A 25,243-nucleotide genomic window follows, 5' to 3' on the forward strand; every position below is an offset into this window, starting at 1 on the left:
GGAAGCCTTCTGTGTGGCCCCAGTCATGGGCATGTGTGTGCCCTAATCACAGGAAGCTTTCTGTGGGGCCCCTGACATGGGTATACGTTTGCCCTGATCACAGGAAGCCTTCTGTGTGGCCCCTGACATAGGCATATGTGTGCCCTAATCACAGGAAGCCTTCTATGGGGTCCTAGACATGGGCATACGTGTGCCCTGAACACAAGAAGCCTTCTGTGGGAACCTAGACATGGGCATATGTGGGCTCTTATCACAAGAAGCCTTCTGTTGGGCCCCAGGCTTGGGCACGCGCGGCATGGATCACTGGAAGCCATAATCTGCGGTGCCCTGTCCGGGGCAGGCCAGTACAGCCCCGCTCCTGCCCGGCTGGCACACCAGCCGCCGCTCAATGGCCCAGCGTGCAGCCCGGCCTCGGCTCTTTCTGTCTCACACACACCCCGTGGCCAAATCCCGCTCCGAAATTCAAATACCCCGGCCCCCGCGCTTAATAACCCGCTGCCACCCATGTGTGAGAAACAGGATTGAACCCACGTGCAAAGAGCGGCGGCCACCAGCATTATTCAAAACGTGCTCCCACACACCGCGCGCGGACTTACACCGCACAACACGCACACTTATATAATTCAAGTCGGAGGTCTGTCAAGTTTTCCTAGCCAGAAAGTGCAAGTGATAAATGTTTAGATTTTTTCTGGGACCAGCGAGGACAGCAGCACACGTCTCAAAGCCAGGTTTCTGCTCCCAAGAAGTTAAGCAATAACAAAAGGCCTGCCTCTGGAAGTTTGGTTATTGTAATCTCTCCAACAAGCCGTCAAAGATAAATTCGCCCCCCCCCCCCCTAATGACCTGACTTTGTAAAAAACGAAAAATTCAACGTAGAAAATGTATAGATCGAACAGATAAGCGGTGAGGGATTGCAATTTGCGCCAAGAGAAGAATGTTATGAATATTACCAGTGGCCAACAAACGTTTTTATAGTGCATGTGTTTTACTGCTGTCTAAACCTGTTCAAAATAAAGAATGCGTGTACTACACCACTACAGACACTAAGTGTGAAACATGGCAACCGGCATGCCAAGCAAACGCCATGTAAACACTACACGCGGGCTACAATTTTGAACTGTGAACTTGCACATTTTATAAAACTTGGATAATTGAAGTGCTCAAGTTGCCGGGTTTTATTAAAAATAAAATATAAAACAAACAATTAAAAAAACTTCTAAACAAGATGTTTGTGAGATACGGTTACCTATATTTAAGTCGGTTCTTCGATAGGTTTTGTTGACAGTTAAATATTCCCCTGCATGCGCATCATTACCTGACCATGCGTGTAAACAAACCATTCCCTTATATTAATCTTCAACGTCAAACCACCGAACTGTCTTGGGAACATGATCAAGTTTCTTAAGGCCAAGTTTCCTAAACATAGTTCGGTACAAGATCTGTGTTCGCACATTTAGTTCCATCGAATAACATAAAAACATATTTTACTAAATGTACGAAAACAATATTTAAAATAAATCCATACCTGATTGTATAATGTTGATAGAATTTATATTTTATGGAGTCTGCGCTTTGCATTTTAAAATACCCTGGCTCCAATTAAATAGACAATCCGACCAATGTCTCTATCTTAGACCCCGAATTTCACGAACTGTTTGTATAAAATAGTTTGTAGATAAACATTTTTACATTTTCAGACACCTTCCTTAGGCACCAGACGCAACTTTGTTTATTCTAAACAAATTTATTGTCTCAATCAGCTCTTACGGAACCACTACTCAAATTAAATTACAGTCAAATTATCACATCGAAAAGATACCCTTATTCGCCTAACATCTGTCCATTGTTTCAATCGATTTCTGATATTTTTGTGCTCGTCTGAAAAAAACACGTAATACAAGATCTGGAGGGAAAAATAAATTACCGTTTTGCAGCAGTTCATAGGTATTCGCGAATAAAATATTAAAAGAAGTCATTTGATGAAAATATAAAGCAAATATTTTATTTAGATCAACAGCGGATCTAAGAATTCTATATTGCCGTCTTTTTGAAAAGTCTGTTTATGAAAACCTACCAAAAAACACTGCTCGGAAATAGCAGCATTGTTTTAATCTCGTCCACGGCGCCCTTTCCGGCAGTCCTGGCACCAGACCCCGGGGAGGGCCGCGGGCAGTGAAACCGCAGCTGCAGGGCCTCTTCAAATGACCAGTCTTAGAAGCACTCAGGATATTTAAAGTAATAATAAAAAATATTTTCTTTAAAAAATGATACTATAATGGTATGATTGATATTTTCCTTTTTGTGATGTGGAGCTGGCAATCCCGGAGATCTTGACAAATGTACCCCACTCCCCACCCCAGTGTTTACTTAATCCGGGCCCCCTCACCTTACCCACTAATCTCATATGGAGGTGATCACAATTTGCCATTTTTTCCCTGCGTTCCCTCACTTATGTCTCATTGTTCCCTCTCCCTGGCACGGAAGCCTCTTTGCACATGACAATGTTTTCTGTTATTTTTGCGTCTTGTTGTCTGACTGTGATTGTGGTAGTGTGTTATTTGGGCCACGTTACGCCTTACAATTTCTAGCTTGGTCTGAAAAAACCATATGGTCAAAATGTGGAACTGAGTGGCCAAGAAAAACAGGCCCGGCACGGCATCAGCCTTCTTGCGCCAATCACAATTGTTTTCGCAAAATAATTTCAGGACTGAGTTTGTTTTTCTACCTGAGGAGCTGGTGAGAGCCAAACTTGGTAATTCCGTGTGTGTGTATGCGTGTGGGGAGTTGGGTGTCTTTTCAGCAGTGGGCTCGGCAGTGTCACGTGTGTGGAAGCGATCTGAATTACTGTACATCAGTAGAGGTAAACACCAGCAGCCATTACAAGCCCCTGCTAGAAATGGCAGTTTCTTGTGGTTGCGTTGTGGAACGTGTTTGTAGTGCCAGTTATGTGTTTGGCTGGTGTTTTTAATGTTGTACTTTATTGACCCACGGGCGTCTAGTGTCTCAAGAGCAAACGTGCTGCATCTGAATGCAATCTAAACCTCTGCACAACTGGGGATTGTGGTCTGCGCTGGGGTTGGGAACCTGCCACCCCAGTAGAGAAAGGACTAGTCTTTTGGTATGTGTGAGTGCAGCACAGAGTGTAGGATTTGTTGCAGTGCTGGCCTGGAACTTTCTGCTCAAGGACGCCCCTCCCCAGGTGTGACGAAGAGATTGTAGCAGACTATTAAACCGCTATTTTCGAGAGTAGACGCCAAGGGGGTGGAGGGCGTTTTGTATAGGTCCTTAAAATAAATCAGTTGTCTGAAATGTAGAAAAGAGTGCGCAATGCTGGTGCACTGTTTCTTTCCCCCTGTCTCATACCGTCACCGTATTTGTGGGAGTCATTTGAATTATATGTGTGTACTTAAATGGTGCTCTGGAGTTCTTACTCTACTCTGTGGGTGTATATGTGTGTTCGTACAGGTGTGTGTTTGTTTACAATAGTAATCTGCGTCCTGAGGTGCTGATCTGCTGCCTGTGTAAGTGTGTTTGTGTGTGGTTGGGCAACTTGGTCTGGACTTGTTGCTCTAGGCTTTGCGTGTGTAGGTGTGTGTGCTTTGCTCCTCTAAACGTGTGCCTTTCTGTGCGTATGCTGCTTGTATAATAATTGTATTCGGAACCTGCTGTTCTTGCTCTAGACTTTTGCCTGAGCGGCTGTGTGTCTGTGTAAATATGGGGACCTGGGGCTGGTGTCTCTCTTGGGTGCGTGTGTGCAGGGCTATTGGTGACAATTGGTGGCTTCTCTACAGCTCTCATAACCGTCACAGTGGCGGTGGCAGTCTTTTGAGGTGTGTTTACGTGTGTGCGCTTAACATGAAGATTCGGGCTGGCTCAGGTGTGTGTGTGTGGGGGCGGGGGGGGGGGGCATCCTATTGGCTCCACCGAGATGGTTCTCAAATGCTTCCCTCTACTAAGTCCCTCACAGGGTCATGGCCAGCGTGTGCTTTGAGCATGTGGTGTATGTGCCGGCAGGGGGCGACAGGAGGGCATCGCGGTGCCCGTAGGTGGCTCTCGTCTTGCAATACTAAAACAAAAGTGATGCCAGCCTTTTTGAGTTGCTTGTATAGAAACATTAATAGTCTAGCTGGTCAACAGCTGTGTTTGGGGGTGCGTGGGGGCTTCCCTGCTGTTCCCTTGCCCCCTGGTGGCGTACCTGTACATCCCCGTCCCTTTCACTGTCGCTGACAGTCTTTCGGGGCGTGTGTGCATACAAATGATAAGTCTGGCATCTCGGGTCCCCGGGTCCCCCGTTCGGCCCTCGCCCCCTGGTCTGCCTCTCCCCCATCTCATACCATCACAGTATCTGTGGCAGTCGTTCAGGCTCGTGTCTGTATTACAAAAAAGAGTCTGGCTGTCGGGGCAGCTCTGGCTCGGAGTCCCTGTGCTTGGCGGTGCCCCCTCACTGGACGCTGGTCTGCATGCCGTGGTGCGGGGGCGGCGTGTCGTGGCCTCCCACCTGCGGGTAGCCGTCGTCGGGCCCCCCCTGCTGCTGCTGGGGCAGGCCTGGCGGGGTCATGCGCTTCTCCTTCTGCCGCCGGTTGCAGAACCAGACCCGCACCACCTCCTTCTCGAGCTGCAGCGAGTCGGCTAGCGCCGTGATCTCCTGCGCCGAGGGCTTGGGGCACTTGAGGAAGTGGCTCTCCAGCGCGCCCTTGACGCCCACCTCGATGGAGGTGCGCTTCTTGCGCTTGCGGCCCTGCGCGGCGATCTTGTCGATGCTGGTGGGGGAACCCGTCGACGAGTCGGCCTCCTCCAGCCACTTGTTGAGCAGGGGCTTGAGCTTGCACATGTTCTTGAAGCTCAGCTGCAGCGCCTCGAAGCGGCAGATGGTGGTCTGCGAGAAGACGTTGCCGTACAGGGTGCCCAGCGCCAGCCCCACGTCGGCCTGCGTGAAGCCCAGTTTGATCCTGCGCTGTTTGAACTGCTTTGCGAACTGCTCCAGGTCGTCCGAGGTGGGGGTGTCCTCGTCGGAGTGCGGGTCCTGGTGGTGGTGCTGCGGCGGCGGCTGGTGGTGCTGATGCGGGTGGTGATGCTGATGGTGGTGGTGGTGATGCTCGGTCAGCTCTGGCGTGTCCCCCCGCAGGTGCACCAGGCCCTGGCTCCCGGGGGGGCTCAGCATCCCGTTCACCGTGAAGCCCCCCGACTGCGTGTAGAGCAGGGACTGAGACTGCTGTCCTCCGCCACCCCCGCCGCCCAGGGATGAGAGGTGGGCGGCGGTGGCGGCACCCCAGGGGTGCGTCTGGTGAGGTGGCCCCAGGTGCGACCGGTGGTGCAAGGGCGCCCCCGAGTGCAGCTCTTCTCGGCTACCCTTGACGTCCTGCTGCTGCTGCTGTCCGGGGCTGCCGGCCATGCCCACCGGGCTTGTGGACCAGGGCGAGCCGGCCTCGGAGGGAGCGTGCGGAAGGGCGCTCACCCACTGGTGGCTCAGCATGTGGCCCCCGTTGCTGGCCGCCGCCATGGCCCCCTGCATGAAGTCACTCTGCACCATCTTGACTGAGGACGGGTGGTAGCCGCCCGACACCGAAGTCACCACACTGTCCGAGTGGCCCAGGGAGCCGGCCGACAGGAGACCATTGCTGGGCAAGTAAGGGTTAGAAGCCGCCGTAGCCATTGCTTCCCCCCTGCCCGCCGCAATCCACAGATTGGTGCCTGAAGTGTCCCTCTTGATACTGGGGTCAACAGCTCTGCCCCTGGCTGCCCCTGCGCATCGGGATGTCCTCGGCAAATATCCTTCACCTTCTCTCGTTTAGTCTTTGGCTACAAACTTCATGCAGTCCGCTTTCTAAGTTCATAGACACACGGAGCGTCCAGGGGTTCTTTACACACTTTCGGTAAACAGGAACAACTTTTTTTTCAAGTCCTTTTACCCAGAAGCGTACCTTGTATTTTCATATTCCAAACTTCCAGAGGTGGCGGGGAAGAAGCATAGCTTTGAAAGTTTTTATTGCTTCACGGGCCCCTTGGAAGAGGAGCTGCCCTCGTGTCTCCTTTTAACAGTCCCAGCCCGATACATCTTGGATGCAGTGCTCAAACACACAGTGCTGCATTGGTACCTCCCCGCCGGTGATCCCCAGCTCTGGGTGCAGTGTCTTGGTATGTCTCCAGGGATGCACACCTCTGTGATGCTGTGCTTCCGGGTTCTTCTTCCCCAGGGACGCAGAGCGCGGAGGCACGGTGTTGTCTTGTTGCCTCTTTCACAGGACTGGGTTACTGAGCTGTCTCGGTCCCTCCAGTGCTGCCTCAGTGAATGCACCGCTCTGGATTGCAGCTCTGCCTTTGTACCCCTCCTACAGAGCTGTCGGGGTCAATCTCTTCAGTGATGCACCCTCCTCGGGTGCAACGCCCCTGGTGTACTTCTTCCCTAGCACTGCCTTGGTGCTGCTCTTCCAGTGCTGTCTTACTCCCACTTTTCTGAAGCTGGAGTGCTGTGCACTACTCAACTTAGCATCCCTGGCGCCACTCTCCCAGTGGTTTCCTGATGCCTGTTTTCAGATGATGCCCAGGGGTTGGAAGCACTGCTGCTTTGGTACCTCTTTCCGAGTGCTGCTTCTGCGAATGTTCAGAGCATACAGCCACATTAACTCCCCTCTAGTGGTGCCTTGGTACCTCTTTTCCGACGAACCACAGGGTTAGGGATACCTCTCTCCTAGGACTGCTGGGGTACCACTTCTCCGGTGATGCACAGGGCAGGAGTGCACCCCTGCCTGGGTACACCTCTCCTGAGATGCACTGTTCGCCTGGTTTCCGCAGGCCAGGGCATCAACGCTGCTCCCCAGCTCCAGCACAAGTTCCCTGGGCAGCGCGCGGCGACTGCAGATGAGCCCGGGCACTCTAGCCGCTTCCGCCGCTCTCTATTGCCCCGCGCGCTGACAGCTCCGGCAGCCGCTCTCCCTCCCTCGCTGAGCGGGCGCAGTGCAATGTTTACCCTCAGCTCGGCGCGCGCACACCAGCGCGCTGCACGCGGCACAAGGAAGTCGAGCGGCAGCGCCCCCGCCGATTGGCTGCCCGCTGCGTGATTGGCACCTTTGGAAATGGACGCGCGGCCCCCCTTCCGGCCGTTTCGATTGGTTGCTTTTTAATTCAGACGAAGTGTCGTAGGGAGGCTGGAGAAAATCTCCCCCTCTCTTGCTTCCCACCTCCTCCCAAACAGTTAACTCTTGATCCCCAGCAAGAGAACCTGCTATCTCACAATAGGGAGGACCTTCTCTGCAGAGCAGTCTATTTTTCCTGGTGCAAAGCGTTGTGTGCATGTAGGTGGAGTGGTAAAGAGATACGAGTTCAAAAAACGCAGGCATTTATTTCATCTCCAAAGTAGGCAATGAAATCACAGTAAAGATAGGCGATTTGCTATTTAAATGCAAACACGGTTAGAAAAGGAATCCTACAGTGTGACCCTAAACTCAATAATACAAATGTGCTTTCTTGAAACCAGTCACCATGCCTTTGTTATCTCTGAGAAATCTCATGGAACAGCAAGAAATTATCTACCTACCTACCGACCTACCTACCTACCAGTCTGTCTGTCTATCTATCTCTTTTAAACCAATTAAAGTTAATTTGGCATTTATTTTTTTACTTGCAGTCTGGTTGAAGGAGTGAACAGGGTTTGCAGCTAAGGAAGGGGCAGGTGGTGGAGTGGGATAGCGCACCCAAGTGGAAATGCTTCACCCAGGCAACCCCCCCCCCCCCCCTTGTTCCATGAAGCAAGAACAAGTGGTGCCAAAACGTGAGGAAATTGAACATCCTCTCTCCCCGGAATTCTCCACAAATCAGTGAAGCTCAAGAAAGCATGGCACCCAATGTGTTAATGATCATCTATTCATGACAAGTAATAGGTGCCTACATGAAAAACACTACACATTTGTTTAAACACACTTATGTACATCTGTTTAAGTATAATCTATCTGTCTATTTTCTCATTGAAATCCATCCATCTATCCATCCATCCGTATTTTTCTCTGTTCCCAAGTCTGTCATCGAGCCATTCACCCAAAAACCAATTCAGTATTTATCTATCTAACCTTTTCTCTTTTAAATAAATCCATCCATCCATTCATCCAACCGAGAAAGAACACATCCACCCACACATATCTATCTATCTATCTATCTATCTATCTATCTATCTATCTATCTATCTATCTATCTATCTATCTATCTATCTATCTATCTATCTATCTATCTATCTATCTATCTATCTATCTATCTACCTGCCAGCCTGTCTCTCTATCTATCTATCTGTGTTTTTTCTCAAATCTTTCCTGTCATCGATCTATTCACCCAATTCAGATATGTCCATACATGTTTTTACTATGTTTCATAATCGGTATTGCATTCGCCTTCTACGACATGTGGCTGCAAAGTATGAGATGAGATCCATGTAATAATCGTCATTAGGGACAACGCCAGGCTCGAGTTCTCCAGAGTACCTGGAAAAGTCCTGCGCTGTAGCATGTTTTTGACTTGGGGGCCGACTGCATCATGATAACACGCCTGGAGCCGCGTCAGTCCCAGCCCTGCACGGTTAAAGTCAGAAACTCAGGCAAGAAGAGAAAACACACATTATTTGGAAATCTACAACACCGATCAGCACTGGCAACTGCATCGTCAACGTCGCCTCATTCCTGTCCCCTCCAGTCCTGCAGCAGCCTCGGTTTTACTTTTTTTTTTTTACAGCAGGGACTCAACACAGTTTTCATTGAATAAATCTGAAATCTCCAGGTGCAGACGTTTGCATAGTCACTGCCAGAGCCCCATGTTTTCCTTTCCAGCCGATTTTGCTTGGATCAGGCTCAAAAACGCGAGCAAGTCTCGTGGTGTTGTTTACTCTGAATGGGCAGGATAGGAGCGATGCCGTGGGGCCGTCTTTCATTAATATACAGTGAGGATTTTGTTTAAATTGCAGCTATGAATTTCACAGAGCAGGCTTTCAAAAGACGTCTCAGGTGGCCTGGTGCAACGCGATAGCTCCTCCGCAAACAGATCCGCGCCACCCCTTTCACCGAATCACAGAATAGACGAAATAAAAAAAACGCAACAACGACAAATATATGCCGTTTTTGACGTTTTCTCCTTTTTAAGTGCCGGTCCCTTTTCCCCCCACCCCCTTGTCTTTGAGCGTGCGATTGTTTTGTCTGGTAGAGGAAAAAAAAACATTCAAAGTATAACAAGAGGAGAACAGTTAGTACTGATTTACATTTGCATAAATTTTCATATATTTTGGTGAAAATAATAGACTAGTGGAGAGCTCGGCTTAGTGGAGTCAGTGCAAAGGGAAATGCTACGATGCTCGTTTCGCTGGAGTTGAGAGCACGCTTTTTTTTCATCCTTCGTGTTTCATCGTCCTGCAAAACACCTCCAGAATCCCCAAACTTTATTCGGGATGTCGCCACCGCCCTGCAGCTCGGTGGGTAAGTTGTGGTTAAAGGTCTCCTTAAATGTTGGTGTGATGCACTTCCTTCTACTAATCGCTGTTCATTTGGACTGCAACTGTAGCTGGGGGCATATTTTACTCTGTGGGTATGTGTGTGTGTGTGTGTGTGTGGGGGGGGGGGGTGATCTGAAGTCAGGGTTATAGGACATTGTGGCAATAATCGGACGTTCTCCTCAAATCGCTGTGGGAATGTCATTTTGCATATTGGCATGTTTGCATTCTGCATTCGACCCTTCTAGTCCTTTAGGCGCTACTATTTGCTTCGCGGTGAGTGTGAGTGGGTGTTGGGGGGTGGGGGTACCCATTAACGTGCTTGCTTGGTTTCCTCGGTTTATCATTGAGACCTTAGTTTCCGTGTTTTCAGCCTAAAATAATACTGCTTCTTCGTGTGGGTGCTGCAGTGTGCAGTGCCTGCAGCAGCCCGAGGCTGCCAGGCGCTGAGACTATGCCCGAGAGCGAGGAAGCGGCCCCGCCGACCCACCACCGCCGGGGGCTGACGAGCTGGAGCTGGTGCAGCGAGGAGAGCGAGAGGGCAGCCGCCGGGACGCGAGGGGTTAACGCCGTCACTTGGCAGCAGACGGCCGAGGCCACAGCATCCCAGCACTGCGGCGATGATCGCCCACCAGAGACACGAGGAGACCTTCATCAATCAAAACTAACCAGGACACCTCTGCCTGCCGGCCCTGCGAGGCGGCCCCGGCGGCGGCGTGACACCCAGCCTCCCCGGACACCCCCATGACGGAGAATGAGGGATGCGTGCACTGACTGCTTTCTCGGGCTCCCAGCGCCCCCACCCACCGGATAATGGGGGCCGTGCACTGACAGTCTTCTCGTCCCCCAGCCCCTCTCACCACCGGATAATGGGGGCCCCGTGCACTGACAGCCTCCTCGGGCTCCCCAGACACCCCCATGCCGGAAAATGAGGGATGCGTGCACTGACTGCTTTCTCGAGCTCCCAGCGCCCCCACCCACAGGATAATGGGGGGCCCCGTGCACGTACAGCCTCTCAGGCTCCCCAGACACCCCCATGCAGGAAAAGGAGGGATCCGTGCACTGACTGCCTTCTGGGGCTCCCAGCGCCCCCACCCACCGGATAATGGGGGGTGGGGGGGGGTGACTGCGTTCTAGGGCCCCCAGCGACCCACACCCACCGGATAATGGGGAGGGGGGAGCGTGCACTGACTGCCTTCTAGGGCCCCCAGCGACCCGCACCCACCGGATAATGGGGTCGGGGGCGTGCACTGGCAGCCTTCTCGGGCTCCCAGCGCCCCCACCCACTGGATAATGGGGGCCCCGTTCACTGACGGTCTTTTAGGACTCCCAGCGCCCCCACTCACCGGATAATGGGGGACCATGTGCACTGACTGACTTCTTAGGTTCACAGGATAACCCCCCTCCCCACCACCAATTTCCCTCTAATGGGAGATCTCATGCTCTGACAGCCTGCTCAGGCTTCCAGCAATCCCCATCGCATAATAGGGAACCCCGTGTACTTACTGCCCTCTCAGATCAGCACAGCCCCCTCACCGCACACAGAGGGACCCCGTACATGGTCCAGGCACCTGATGTCCCCCGTCCCCGCGACATAGGTAACGGATGGCTCCAGCACTGGCAACCTCCTCAGGTTCAGGGTGCCAGAGCTCCATCTTACCAGATATTAGGGTACCCCCAAAAAGTCCCCCTCCCCCACCTAGGCACCCGGACCCCTGTCCCCCCCCCCCCCGGATAATAGGTAATCTATGCAGAGTGAGCTCATTCAGGCAGACAGCCCCCCCCCCCCCCCCCCCCACACACACAGTGGCCTTCATGTATTAACAGCTTCCACGGGCTCCCAGAGAAACCCCCTTTCCGCATACTGCGAACCCCGTTATCTGAGAGACTACTTAGGCACCCTAAGTCACCCCCCCCCCCCCCCCCTTCGGTGCCCGGACAGCTTCCCCGGGCTTCCTATCCTCAAACCGGACACTGGGATATCCCAAGCACTGACAACCCTTGCAGCTTGTTTTTAAGATAACGCGTTATACACCATGACCACTACCCACCTCTTACATGAAACTAATGGTCCGGTGGAAAAAATGAGGTGTGTTCATGTTCGAGGGCAGAACGATTGGGAGACGATTATGACAGGCGTTTAACCCCTCAAGTGGGCAGACCGGATGGTAGGCGTGTCGGGCTGGGGACACGACAACTTCAGTTTAAAAAAAGAAAAAGCTACACTAAATGTGTTCAATAGTCTAGCCACTTCACAATTCCCCAGAATACACATCACTTGTATACCGCTTAGATTCCAAAATAGCGGTCAACAATTCATTAGGAGAAAAGGGGCGACGATCACCCCGACATAACACGCCCTAAACTGATGCGTATGTTTACTTTGCAGCTGGGGGTAGCCCCTCGCTCAAATTTCGACTTCTTCTCGGCGCTCCCAAACTGGCTCCCGCTTGAGCGCTGGGGTTAACGCCGTGCTTCCCACTGGAACAGATGCCGCATAGAGAGCTTCTCCCCGAAGATCATTTGTTTCCTTGATGGGGGAACATTTCTGAGGCGAACATATTGGTTGCCATAGAGAGTGAAATAAAGGAAGGAACACTGGCCACATTAAGCTATATGTTTGTGCACTGGGCTCTGGATAAAAGGGTTGGGAGAAACAAGCCAAAGCAGAGCTTCCCAAACTCACTAAAACTAGCTTTATTGTGTTCTGAACTTTAACAGTTGAAACATATAAGCTAATTTTATTGGTTGTCATTAATTTTATGTGGTACGGTTTACTGAGCAAAATAAACTTTGCAAGTGCTCTGTGGGAGCCAGCGATATATTACTGGCCCGCAGGGGGCGCAGCGAGACGTCACACGAGCGAGGAAATTGAAACAGGATGAAAAGTCGCCTTCCTGCTATTTCTTAGGGTATAAAGTCCAAAATAAAGTGAAATCGCATTTTGTTTTACGAAACTGGTGCGGGACAGAAGGACCCACGTTTTCTTACAGAGGATAGATCCGTACCTGGCATAATCTGAGAGGAGTCCTACATAAAACATGTGTCTTTGTCGCCTCGATAAATGCACTAACATATTAAACACGATATCTAATTGCATTGTAATAAAGTAGATGTACTTAGAATTCCGAAGTGACGGCCAGATGCCGAGGACATCTTAACATTTAAATACACACAAGTTGCCTAATGTAATACACACAATATGCAGAACTATTTGGATATGTTACATGAAATAAATATTGTGTTTTACATCTTTTCTGTTGCTTGTACTTAGTGAGATGACTCCCTGCTGCTTTAACAGCATTAAAAGACAACTTAAATTCTGTACCTATTTTGGTGTTCCAACATAGTGGTACTCTACCTTGCTGCCCCCGACAGACAATTAATCGGTCATTTTAATATACCACACAGCATTATGTTGACTTTATATGTCTTAACACACACTCCTACATTTTACCAGAGGAAAATGTATTTTTAATGACAGCTACTGCCCCCATGTTGCATTCATAACTCTACGCTCCAACTCCAGAAAAACTTTTTTTACAAGTGACTTGTTGCAAACCGCTCCTTTTGCAGAGTCGACGTTTTAGGAGTATGATCTGTTCTAGGAGGCAACTGGAATTTTTTGATTTTTTACCAAGGCCTTGTGGCTCAGGCATAGCTCTCTGGACTACTCCTAGCGCTTAGAAGACTACAGCGGCGTAAATATTGGAAGTTCACTTCGGCAGAGTTGTGAGTTGTATTTCCAGTCAGGGCTGCCATGAACAATGGTAGGCGAGTTTTTGAAGGAAGGAGCCAGTGTCCTCTACAACTTTTTGAAATGGTAGACCCACAACAAAATACCTGCATTTGGTCAGGAAAACAGTTATCAAAAATGTAAACAAAAGAAACGTAACATTGAGATACTACATTGGCAAGATACGGTGGACATAATCATAAATGTACAGCACGCGGCCCAGTTATTATTGCTGGTAAGTGCGTCAGCGATGCCCCGGAAGCACTCCTGCCTCCAATGAGCACAGCAGGCTTCAGTTGCACTTGCTGCTGGCGCAAGCCACCATGTTTATTTTTGATATACAACAAGTTTCTCTGAGTACTTTTGCTCAAATGCGATAGGAACAAGGGTAAACGCCAGACCGTTTCTTCACAATAAAAAAAAACAACTATTTTAACACACATCCTAAAATCGCAACTGCTACCCACAAAACTAGTTTTAAACCAAAAATGTAAAGGCACATGTTTTAAAATATCAGAAAGCTAACCGAGGACACATTCGGGACCTACACTTAGTTTTAAAGCATTACCCTATTATTGGGAAAATAATTAATGTGGAAGCTGCTGTGGCTGTCTGAAGGCAGGCGCGCGCACACACGTGCACGTCTTCACATGTAAGCACACTTGGTTCTGTCACCTCCTTCAAAGCCAAGGCTCAAAGGGAACCTATAATTGGTTTCTGATATCCGTACTCTCTACATTATTTGAGCGGGACTTTTACTGATTATTAATAGCCCAGGGCGCCTCGAGCAAGGTTGTCTCTGAGAGGCCTGTTCGACAGGAAAATATAGCAGGACATCTCAAAGCGTGTTCGTCAAACAAGGCGTGCTTCCTAGAGTTCATTATATAAATGTACAGTCCGGCGTCGGTGGGTATAAAGTTTGTCTTTTTATTGTGCATCTTCTAATGCAGACTGGAGCTGTCAATCACTGTCACTCATTGAGTATGCAAATGTAATGGACGTTTGCGCACATACGTGCTTCCCCCGTGAAGCCATGGTAGAGCCACCACTTTGTTTATTTATTTTGACCTGAGTTAGGACAGATGCACTTGTCCCTCACGGAGCACGTGCGAGGAGATACCACCCCGCTTCTTAGATGAGGGGATGAGGGGTGTTTAGGGCAACCCTGGAGTGAGCTGCGCTCGCGGGTGTGTTGTGAAGACCCCAGTTAACACCTGCTCACCCCCCCCCCCCCCTGTTCCGACACACGGGGACCTTTCTCGCGCCGAGCGCACAGGTTACCAATGGCGGCGTGACTTTGGGGACCGACGCTACAGGGGCCATTTTGGGCAGCTCCGCATTTGCAGTAGAGTTTTTTTGATGGTGGGTGGCGACGTTTGAACGCGCCTTTGTGTGAGGAGCTTGGCGCAGATTGCGGCAGGTCAAGCCCAGGCTGCTCTTTTTCATGTGTGTGGGGGTGGGGTGCCTTTCACACCGGCACGCTGAGCCTCTTTTTTTCTGATTTGTGGGCGCCACTAACTAACACTGCACTCATTACTCGAGGTCTGCCAAAGCCAGGGTAGCTAGATTCATGAGTTATCATCATTATTATTATTAATATCATTATTCTGAAATCATAATTCATAACAATTATGACTTTTACGGGTCATAATCCCAATTGCGATTATTGTTCTTATTGTTTTAATTAATATTTTTGTTTGTTGATAATAATAATAATATTAACAATAACACTAATGTATTACACCGTTTTTGCATGTAGCGTTTTAATCCGGAACATATCATACTGTAAAGTTCAACATATGTATACACATTCACATTTTATTAAAATAACCGACAGAAGTTCTCGCATGACCTTGCCTGGAAAGCAGCATAACATTCTCCCCAACACAGCACAAGGCTTCGTCCCCAATTTACTTTAAAGGTAATGCAGAGATCCGGGAAAACAAACCGCGTGCCTTCTCCTGGGGGCTACTAGCACCACGCAGAGAGAGGCATAACATAATGTAAAATAAAACAGCGAAAATACCACTATGGGTTACAACTGCATAAGACAATGTATAACACGCAAATCAATTAATAATGAGACAGAACTTAGAATACAGTACATAACATACAGTAGCTAAATCCAGCCAAGCTGAGCGTAACGTAACGTAATATAAAATAAGGTCATATAAAACAGCGAAAATACCACTATGGACTAAACCTGCATAATGCAATATATAACATGTATATAACACATATCACAACTAATAATGAGATAGAATTTACAGTACAGTACATAACACACAGTAGCAAAACCCAGTCAAGCTTAGCGTGACGTAACGTAATATAACATGTCATATACAACTGCGAAAATACCACTATGGACTATAACTGCATAATGCAACGTATAACATGTATATATCACATATGGCAAGTAATAATGAAACAGAACTTAGAGTACCGTAAATAACATACAGTAGCAAAACCCAGCCAAGCTGAGCGTAACGCAACATAACATAACATAACATAACATAGCATAACATAACATCACATCACATCACATCACATAACATAACATAACATAACATAACATAACATAACATAACATAACATGTTATGCAGAGTGTACTCCTCTGGTATCTGAGAGGGATATGATCATATGAGATGTGTGACCTCATTTCTTACAGAGCCCCCGAAAGGCAGTGGTATGGCCACACAACGTTATACACGAGCGGAAAGGCAGGCTCCTTCCGAGCGTCCCCTACACGTCGTGATTTATATATGATGCGGTGCCACCGCCCCCTCTGGGTTGGCAATGCACAGGGGAGCCTGGGACTGAATATTTGATTAAGGCAGGCGCGCATTAATCATTTCATACGCCTGAATATTTAAGCAAAGCAGGCTTCCAAAGGTAGTTGAGATGACGGTGCAAATAAACCACCCACGTCACACAGGCCACAGTAAAGGTGTGCGTGTTTCGGGAAGGGGTAGGAGACAGGGGGGATACTGAGGGTCACACGAGAAGCAAGGAGTGTTAGAGTGTGGCACTAGCAAGAAAGCTCCACGGAGGCGTGGGGGATGCCCACTGGTGCGCGAGGGCAGGCAGGGGCGAGCACGCAGGGCACGCCGCTGGGGTCTTGTGCGAGCGCAGCCTGCTATGCCCCTACTGATGAATCTGACTGAATGTGGCTGCGAGGGGAGGGGCAGGGGGCTGCCGGCAGCTTCTTTTGTTCCTGGAAGCTGAGCAGGGTCACAGCCGCTTTGTAATACCGCTCGCAACGTGGTGTGCAGGGGAGAAACACCCACGACATGGCGGCTGCGCCACTGCGACCTCTCTGCAGCATCATTTATTTGGTGATGGTTGCAGAAAAAAATCCATTCTGTACAAAATTACACATACCAGTGTACGGTGTGCGGAAGGTGTTTATATTCCGTAGCAATAAGCCCCAGGCACGGCTTTGCAGCATTTTGTTCATAGCCTACACTTTGTCTTTCCAGTGTGGTGTGCACTTTGACACAGCTCGTGTGGGTGTCTGTACAGGGCTTTGAAAGGGCCTGTGAGGTGTCACGCCTAGTGCTTTCCGCACAGATCTTTCTTCCTTCAAGCGTAGCAGGCCTGCACCTTTGTGCCGAGGGATTTAGGGCGGAGGATGCCGCCAGCAGCCTGGCCTGCAGCGAAGCACAAAGGGATGCGTGACCCTGCACTGGGAGACAAAACCCCGCACTGCCTGGCTCTGCCTCTCGGGCACAGAGCCGATGAGTCATTAGCAGCAGCGGAATCAACCCCCTTGCCACCCCTTCCTGTGCGTGTGCGCCTGTGCCTGCGCGTGCGTTAGCGTGTGTGCGTGCGCTTGTGTGGGGGCATTGTGCAGCGTGCGTTTATGTGAGCGCGCGTCTGTGTGTGTTACTATGAGTGCGTGATCTTACTGGTGTGCGTGTGTGTGTATTTGTGTTTGTGTCTGTCCACGACTGTGTATGCCTTGGGGAATACGTGTGTGTCAGAGTGTTCGTGTGCTTCTGATACAGAAGAGGTGAAATAAATACATTTTGTGCTTAGGTATCACTGGTATGAGTCAGCATTGATAGATTTCCTTTCTCTCGGTGTTCATTTCTCACTGGGTTGTTTCCCCAAGTTCTCCAGTCCTTGGTAGTTTGAGTCACTCAGTGTTTGGCTCTGGCAACATGCGTGTCGTACTTTTGAGACTCTGCACATGGGTCAGCAGTTTCGTGGAGTTTGGGTATTGTGGTAGGTATTCCAATCAAGGAGCGGCTTGCCCAGCATGGATTGGTGCAAGTGTGCCTGTGTATTTGCTTGTGTGGATGAGTGCATGTGTGTGTGTGTAGTGCTTTAAATTGAAATACAGGAGTGCTGGTACACACTTTGCATAGTACCTGAGAAGTGTGAGCACTCTCCCTTTCAAATTAAAGAAGTGCAGGTACTCAGTACCGGACAGTACACGCCCACTTAAATCACTATGGGGCAGATTTACGAGCCCCTTGTGCCACGTTTACGCCGCCTTGCGTGACGCAACAGCGGCGCAAATGTGGCGCATCCCTGCGAGGCATTCACAACGTTATAAAGCCCAGCGCCACAATGGGGGCGTTCCCACGCAGGGTGGGCGTTCCGCCGCCTGTGCGCCTCGCAAAAGTGCCTGCGTGAAATCTACAAGATCTCACGCAGGCACGTCCGCGACGATGCTACGTCAATTCCTTACGCCTGCTTGAAGCAGGCATAACGAATGACATAGCATGTGAAGTATTGGGCGGCCCTGAGCATTGCTGGAGTTGCGGCAGTGTTTATTTTGCGACATGGTTCAATGCAAACCTGTACGCAACCACTGTTCAGTGCGAGCACCTTCCACGCACTCACCAGATTTAAATGCATTCTGATTCTCTCTCTCTCTTACACGATAACACTTGATGCTGTCAATATCTAGGCAAAGCCATTCACTGGGCACGCATGTTTTGGATAGCATGCACACAAACACAGATAAAATGTCACCAGTAAGTTAAAGCAAAAGAGCCATTATCTGTGTCTATATTGTTGTCTCTCTTTTCTTTTTCAGTTCCAGAAGGTCCCCTCTGTGGAACCATTACGATACGACACTACCTCAGGTCGTATACTGGTGTCCTGCAAAATTTACAGGACCCGAGTAATTTATGAGCACCCAGGTCCTGATGAATCGCCCTTAGGGCGTGAAACATGTTGACCATTTCTTGCACGTTAAGGGTCGAATAAGGGTTGGTTCCATTACTTACCACCCCTTAGTACCCCTTTACCTTTTATTGAAGCAGGAAGCCTGACTATTAAAACATTCACCAACAGGACTTCCCTGACTTCTTTTAACTTCACTACCACGCTCACGATTACACTCCCTTAGGCCCCTCACACGCACACACCCGCTGGCCCAGAATAAAAGATCTCCATCAAAAGTGCAGCTTTCATCGCTGCCCGACGGGCATTGCACCGCCAGCCTGCCGAAGGAGCAGGGTACCGATGATGAGGCTGGACGACTATCGACTGGGGCTACAGCTGTGGTCCTGTCGGTAGCCTGTGTGAGGTACCTTTTCATTCTGGAATATGGGTCTACACCGCACACTTGAGACCCTCACTTCACCCCTTGTCTAGATTTAGTGAGAGAGAATTACTGGCTGAGCTAAATTTCTAGAGCTCTCCCGGGGGAACTCTGTACACCTCTTATTGTTTATTGTTGTCAGGACAAGTACATTGGACCCCCTTAAAAATTGTCCAACCCCCTTTCCCCCTGTTTGATATCATAACGAATGACATAGCATGTGAAGTATTGGGCGGCCCTGAGCATTGCTGGAGTTGCGTCGCGACTTCAGCGATGCGCCACCCTTACGTCACGAGATGCGTGACGCATCTGCCTACCCTTGCGCCAAGGCGCATCTGCCATGACGCAAGGGTAGTTTTGCGTGACGCATTTGTTCTGGCACATCTCTGCTGATATGCAGAGATGCGCCAGAACTCGTAAATATGCCCCTATGTGTGTATCTTCGTGTCTGTTTCCATGTGCGCCTACGCGCCTATTTGCCCGTATGTCGTGTTACCGTATATGCCCTTGAATGCATTCACTTTATTTGTTTTGCGTGTGTGCGTTCACTCCATGTGCAAAGGGCCCACCTCCTCTCCCATCTCCTGCCGGAGGCTGGGCCCAGATTGCAAGAGTCGGCGCTCTGCTTGTGTTTGTCAAACAGGGCTGCCTCTCCTGAGACGGGTGCATGTGGCGGGTCCCAGTCCCGGATTACATTAATCAAGGCATTATTTCCCCCGGGAGGCGCAGCACAAATGAGAGTAAATCCAAATAAAATTGCATGACTGCGGCATTTAGCGCTGGAGGTGATCCGCTATCTCCGAGAGCCGCACCTTTACATCTGCACCACGCGCCGTTTTAAAAATGGAAAGCAGCATCTCCAGTTTACATATTTTTGTGACTTAACAGATCGGTTCAGGCGACATGATCAAAATGTCCCCTGGGACAAAAACATACACAGTAAAGGAAAGAATCAGAGTAAATAATCAGCGGCAATCTTTAAACATGCAGACACAAATCTGTAATGTTTTGAAGTAGAAGTAGAGATCTTTCTCTTGAAGCTGTATTTTGATCAGCACTTTGTGTTTTTTTCAAATTTAGCGGTGCAGGAGTTGCACAAAAGCTGTGGAGTAAAGGTGAGAGAACCACACAAGCGTGTCTCCAGAAGGAGGGCAAAGAAACACCCCTTCCGGCAAATTTCACTATCTGTATTGACCGCACCCCAAATGGAATTTACCAAATTAGGAGGGGTAACGGAAGTGACATTATACATTCCTTGACCACTGATGACATCAAAGCGTTGATTACTTTTTCCGACCTTAGCCCCTCAACAGCACCTTAAATGCTTCTGAGGAGCTTAGTTAGACAAGGAGTTCAAACTAAAGAAAGTTAGCACGGTTTTTAGAACCCGGTTTAGTTTCCACCCTTGTTTTGTATTGTAATTTCATGCATCCAGTGCTTCATACTATAGGTGAAGTGCATAGGCACATAAAGGGATGTGTGGCATGATACACTGTGGGCGTGTGCTTGGTTGGAAGAAAGTAGCATTTTACTATTGGCCGATGTGGAATGGGTTAAAGTGTGCTTAATTTGAGCCAGTGGTTTCCGGTGCTTGGCACAGCACTTAAATGTCAGCACCAGGGCTTGTGACAGCCTAACACACGGCAGCGCTGTCTAACTTTTTTGGAGATGACTACATCAACAGTTAATTATGAAAGCAATATACATTAAAATGACTATTAACTGTCACTGAAGCCATTTTTGTAGCTTTGGGGTCCTGAAATATTCCGATTTGTCACACTTGTAGGAGTGTGAGGGTTTGTAATTGTGTTGTTACTTTCATTGGCGATTCAGAAAAGGGGGTGGTGATGAACAGAGTGTCTCAATTAAGCAGACCACTCCTACCCAGTCCAAAGATCAGGGCTTGATCCATCACCTTTTTTTTTAGCTCACTGCACCATCCCAGCTCAGAACTTGGCCATATGCAAATTAGCCTGACCCTGGCCCAGTGCATCATGGGAACAGGGCAGACAAAACTACCAAGCCAATTCTTATACTGGGAAGGAAACAAGCTACCGGGGACCGGTTTCTGGCATTTCAGCCGTCTTCGGCCCGGCTTGCTTGAATCCTGATGGTGCAATGAGCTAGGGACTCACATCTGAGTATACCCTTCCACGCTTATGGTGGACAAAAATGATTCAGAAAAGGGGGTGGTGATGAACAGAGTGTCTGAATTAAGCAGACCACTCTTACCCAGTCCAAAGATCAGGGCTTGATCCATCACCTTTTTTTTTAGCTCACTGCACCATCCCAGCTCAGAACTTGGCTATATGCAAATTAGCCTGACCCTGGCCCAGTGCCAGGGTCAGGGACAGACTGATTTGCATATAGCCAGGTTCTGAGCTGGGATGGTGCAGTGAGATAAATAACGGTGATGGATCAAGCCCTGATCTTTGGACTGGGTAAGAGTGGTCTGCTTAATTCAGACACTCTGTTCATCACCACCCCCTTTTCTGAATAGTTTTTGGCCACTATAGGTGTGGCAGGGTATACTCAGACATGAGTCCCTTTCTCACTGCACCATCAGGATTCAAGCAAGCCGGGCCGAAGACAGCTGAAATGCCAGAAACCGGTCCCCGGTAGCTTGTCTCCTTTCTGGTGAAGAATTGGCTTGGTAGTTTAGTCTGCCCTGTTCCCATGATGCACTGGGCCAGGGACAGACTGATTTGCATATAGCCAGGTTCTGAGCTGGGATGGTGCAGTGAGATAAATAACGGTGATGGATCAAGCCCTGATCTTTGGACTGGGTAAGAGTGGTCTGCTTAATCCAGACACTCTGTTCATCACCACCCCCTTTTCTGAATAGTTTTTGGCCACTATAGGTGTGGCAGGGTATACTCAGACATGAGTCCCTTTCTCACTGCACCATCAGGATTCAAGCAAGCCGGGCCGAAGACGCTGAAATGCCAGAAACCGGTCCCCGGTAGCTTGTCTCCTTTCTGGTGAAGAATTGGCTTGGTAGTTTAGTCTGCCCTGTTCCCATGATGCACTGGGCCAGTGAAAGACTGATTTGCATATAGCCAGGTTCTGAGCTGGGATGGTGCAGTGAGATAAATAACGGTGATGGATCAAGCCCTGATCTTTGGACTGGGTAAGAGTGGTCTGCCTAATTCAGACACTCTGTTCATCACCCCCCCTTTTCTGAATAGTTACTTTCATTGGCAGCACAGCAAGGGCAAAGTGTGAAGCAAGCGCCTTGAGACCATCACGGGTGAGTAGCGCACTTTAAACCCCCTGATTGATTGATGCAAGCTGCTGTGGCCTCCTGACACTTATGTTTTTACAAATTAAGCACTCATTGGTGACTGACCAGAGTACTGCTCTTATCCTGACATAAGTACTGTGGAGAGAAGGGTAGTGGGTGAGGATGAGTGAGGGATAGAAACCATGAGCTTTATAACAGTTATCACAGCACTGAGTTTTGGTGGAAGGACTTGGGTTATCGGAGTGGTCTAATGGGACCTGTTTTGGGGCCTTGCTGATGAGTAGTGTAATGCATTTCTCATGTCAATGTGATGGTAGAGCTGCGAGTGGCTGCACTTAGGCCAGGAGTGGATTGGAGTGAGATAAACTAACCCACCAGGACTCTTGAGACTAGGAGTAGAGGTAATTCCAAGAGCATCAAGAGGCAAGCCAGAGATAGCCGTTACTACCTCTGTGTACCCATAATTGGTATAAATGCTGATAAGGTGCAATATTATGCAACAACAGCAGGGCCGTCGTAACAGCATTATAGCCCCCGGGCAAAGTAGTGCACTGGACCCTGCCTACACAATCATTCACAGAAATAACAAGCATTGGCATAGTCAATAGGTCTTGCATTTGGGACCTTATAAGTGTTTTGCCAAGCAACAGTTAGTGTTATTGCACCAAGGATATTCTGCTGCATAACTAAATACTAATAAGGTCCAAAAAGCGAGACCTATTGGCTATGTCAATGCTTGTTGCCAGATCTACTATAGCTGTACATGGTTTTTGTTAACAGTTGAATGTTGTTTCCATTCTGGTTGTAGGAAGCATTCATTCCCGGGGGTGTGGGGGCTGCCTAGCTGTGCGCATGCGCCAAACTTTGCAAATGAGAAAAAGCCAGGTGCAGGCGCCATTTACAAGTGTGGAATGAGGGAGCCCCAGGCAGCATGTCTCACTCACACAGGAGTTCATGCACTGCACTTGCATACTCAGCATGGTTTAAGGAAACTCGACCCACTCCCTCCCAGGCATCGAACACATATTTACCAAGAAACTTTCAGAAGAACCTGCCTGCTGCACTGACGGCTGGTGGTGTATGTGCCTGGTGAAAGTGTGCACTGACAGCTGGTGGTGTGTGTGAATGGTGAAAGCGTGCACTGATGGCTGGTGGAATGTGTGCCTGGTGAAACCGTGCACTGACAGCTGGTGGTGTGTGTGCCCGGTGGAAGCGTGCACTGACGGATGGTGGTGTGTGTGCCTGGTGGAAGCGTGCACGGACGGCTGGTGGTGTGTGTGCCTGGTTGAAGTGTGCACTGACGGCTGGTGGTGTGAGTGCCTGGTGGAAGCGTGCATTGATGGCTGGTGGTGTGTGTGCCTGGTGAAAGCGTGCACTGACGGCTGGTGGTGTGTGTGCCTAGTGAAAGCGTGCACCGATGGCTGGTGGTGTGTGTGTGTGCCTGGTGAAAGCATGCACTGACAGCTAGTGGTGCGTACCTGGTGGAAGCATGCACCGACGGCTGGGAGTGTGTGACGGCTGGTAGTATATGTGCCTGGTAAAAGTGTGCACTGACGGCTGGTGGTGTGAGTGCCTGGTGGAAGCGTGCACTGACGGCTGGTGGTGTGTGTGCCTGGTGGAATCGTGCACTTTCGACTGGTGGTGTGTGTGCCCGGTGAAAGCATGCACTGACGGCGGGTGGTGTGTGTGCCCAGTGAAAGTGTGCACTGACGGCTGGTGGTGTGTGTGTCCAGTGAAAGTGTGCACTGATGGCTAGTGGTGTGTGTGCCTGGTGGAAGCGTGCACTGACGGCTGGTGGTGTGTGCCTGGTGGAAGCTTGCACTGATGGCTGGTGTTGTGTGTGTCTGGTGGAAGCGTGCACTGACGGCTGGTAGTGTGTGGCGGCTGGTAGTGTGTGTGTGCCTGGTGAAAGTGTGCACTGAAGGCTGGTGGTGTGTGTGCCTGGTGGAAGCATGCACTGACGGCTGGTGGTGTGTGCCTGGTGGAAATGTGCACTATCGACTGGTGGTGTGTGTGCCCGGTGGAAGTGTGCACTGACGGCTGGTGGTGTGTGTGCCCGGTGAAAGTGTGCACTGACGGCTGGTGGTGTGTGTGTCCAGTGAAAGTGTGCGCTGACGGCTGGTGGTGTGTGTGCCTGGTGGAAGCTTGCACTAATGGCTGGTGGTGTGTGTGCCTGGTGGAAGCCTGCACTGACGGCTGGTGGTGTGTGCCTGGTGGGAGTTTGCACTGGTGGCTGGTGGTGTGTGTTTCTGGTGGATGCGTGCACTGATGGCTGGTGGTGTGAGTGCCTGGTGGAAGCATGCACTGATGACTGGTGGTGTGTGTGCCTGGTGGAAGTGGAAGCGTGCACTAACGGCTGGTGGTGTGTGTGCCCGGTGAAAGTGTACACTGACGGCTGGTGGTGTGTGTGCCTGGTGGAAGCGTGCACTGACGGCAGGTGGTGTGTGTGTCTGGTGGAAGCGTGCACTGATGGCTGGTGGTGCTTGTGCACGGTGAAAGCATGCACTGACGGCTGGTGGTGTGTGTGTGCCTGGTGAAAGTGTGCACTGACAGCTGGCGGTGTGTGCCTGGTGGAAGCGTGCACTGATGGCTGGTAGTGTCTGACGGCCAGTAGTGTGTGTGCCTGGTGAAGTTGTGCACTGATGGATGGTGGTGTTTGTGCCTGGTGGAAGCATGCAATGACGGCTGGTGGTGTGTGTGCCTGGTGAAAGTGTGCACTGACGGATGGTGGTGTTTGTGCCTGGTGGAAGCATGCACTGACAGCTGGTGGTGTGTGTGCCTGGTGGAAGCGTGCACTGATGGCTGGTGGTGTGTGTGCCTGGTGGAAGCATGCACTGACGGCTGGTGGTGTGTGTGCCTGGTGAAAGCGTGCACTCACGACTCATGGTGTGTGTGCCTGGTGGAAGCAGGAGCATTCACAGTGATAGAAGACACAAATTAAACTGATGAAGAGGGAGGGGGAGAAGGGAAGGGCGAGTGCGAGCAGAGGAGCATGATTCACAGCTAGAAGACACAAATGAAGCTGACCAGGAGGGAGGGGGAAAAGGGAGAGGGGTAGTGTAAGCAGAGGAGCCTGATTACAGCAATAAAAATACAGATGGCATCTGTGCACGTGCACAAGCTCGTGAACGTAAGTTGTAGGCCAGCAAAAGCCTCTGGTGGCACTTTTAAAAGGCATTTAATAAATGTCTTGAAGAGACAGCCCATGCGCTGTCTCAGACGAGACCTAAAAATGTTTATAG

The 25,243-nt window shown here is 49.9% G+C and overlaps 1 protein-coding gene and 1 long non-coding RNA gene across 2 annotated transcripts in view; one reads left to right on the forward strand and one right to left on the reverse strand.

Annotated features, from left to right (window-relative positions):
- Window positions 1-1,740: 1,740 nt before the first annotated feature.
- On the reverse strand, window positions 1,741-6,972 carry POU3F3 (POU class 3 homeobox 3). Its single transcript, XM_086934680.1, has one exon. The coding sequence runs from the start codon at window positions 5,651-5,653 to the stop codon at window positions 4,442-4,444; it is 1,212 nt and encodes a 403-aa protein (XP_086790806.1). The 5' UTR covers window positions 5,654-6,972; the 3' UTR covers window positions 1,741-4,441.
- A 2,230-nt stretch (window positions 6,973-9,202) lies between these two features.
- The window catches only part of LOC147698004 (uncharacterized), a 189,613-nt gene continuing 173,572 nt past the window's right edge, over window positions 9,203-25,243 (forward strand). Inside the window, exon 1 of the long non-coding RNA XR_015299169.1 lies at window positions 9,203-9,449. This is a non-coding gene — a long non-coding RNA (uncharacterized LOC147698004). The remainder of the gene's footprint in view (window positions 9,450-25,243) is intronic.

This window comes from Lissotriton vulgaris, chromosome 8 (genome assembly GCF_964263255.1).
Source record: "Lissotriton vulgaris chromosome 8, aLisVul1.2, whole genome shotgun sequence".
NCBI lineage: Eukaryota > Metazoa > Chordata > Amphibia > Caudata > Salamandridae > Lissotriton > Lissotriton vulgaris.

Excerpts from the sequence above, each read along its gene's own strand:
- POU3F3 (XM_086934680.1), bottom strand. The coding sequence starts at position 5,653 with ATGGCTACGGCGGCTTCTAACCCTTACTTGCCCAGCAATGGTCTCCTG.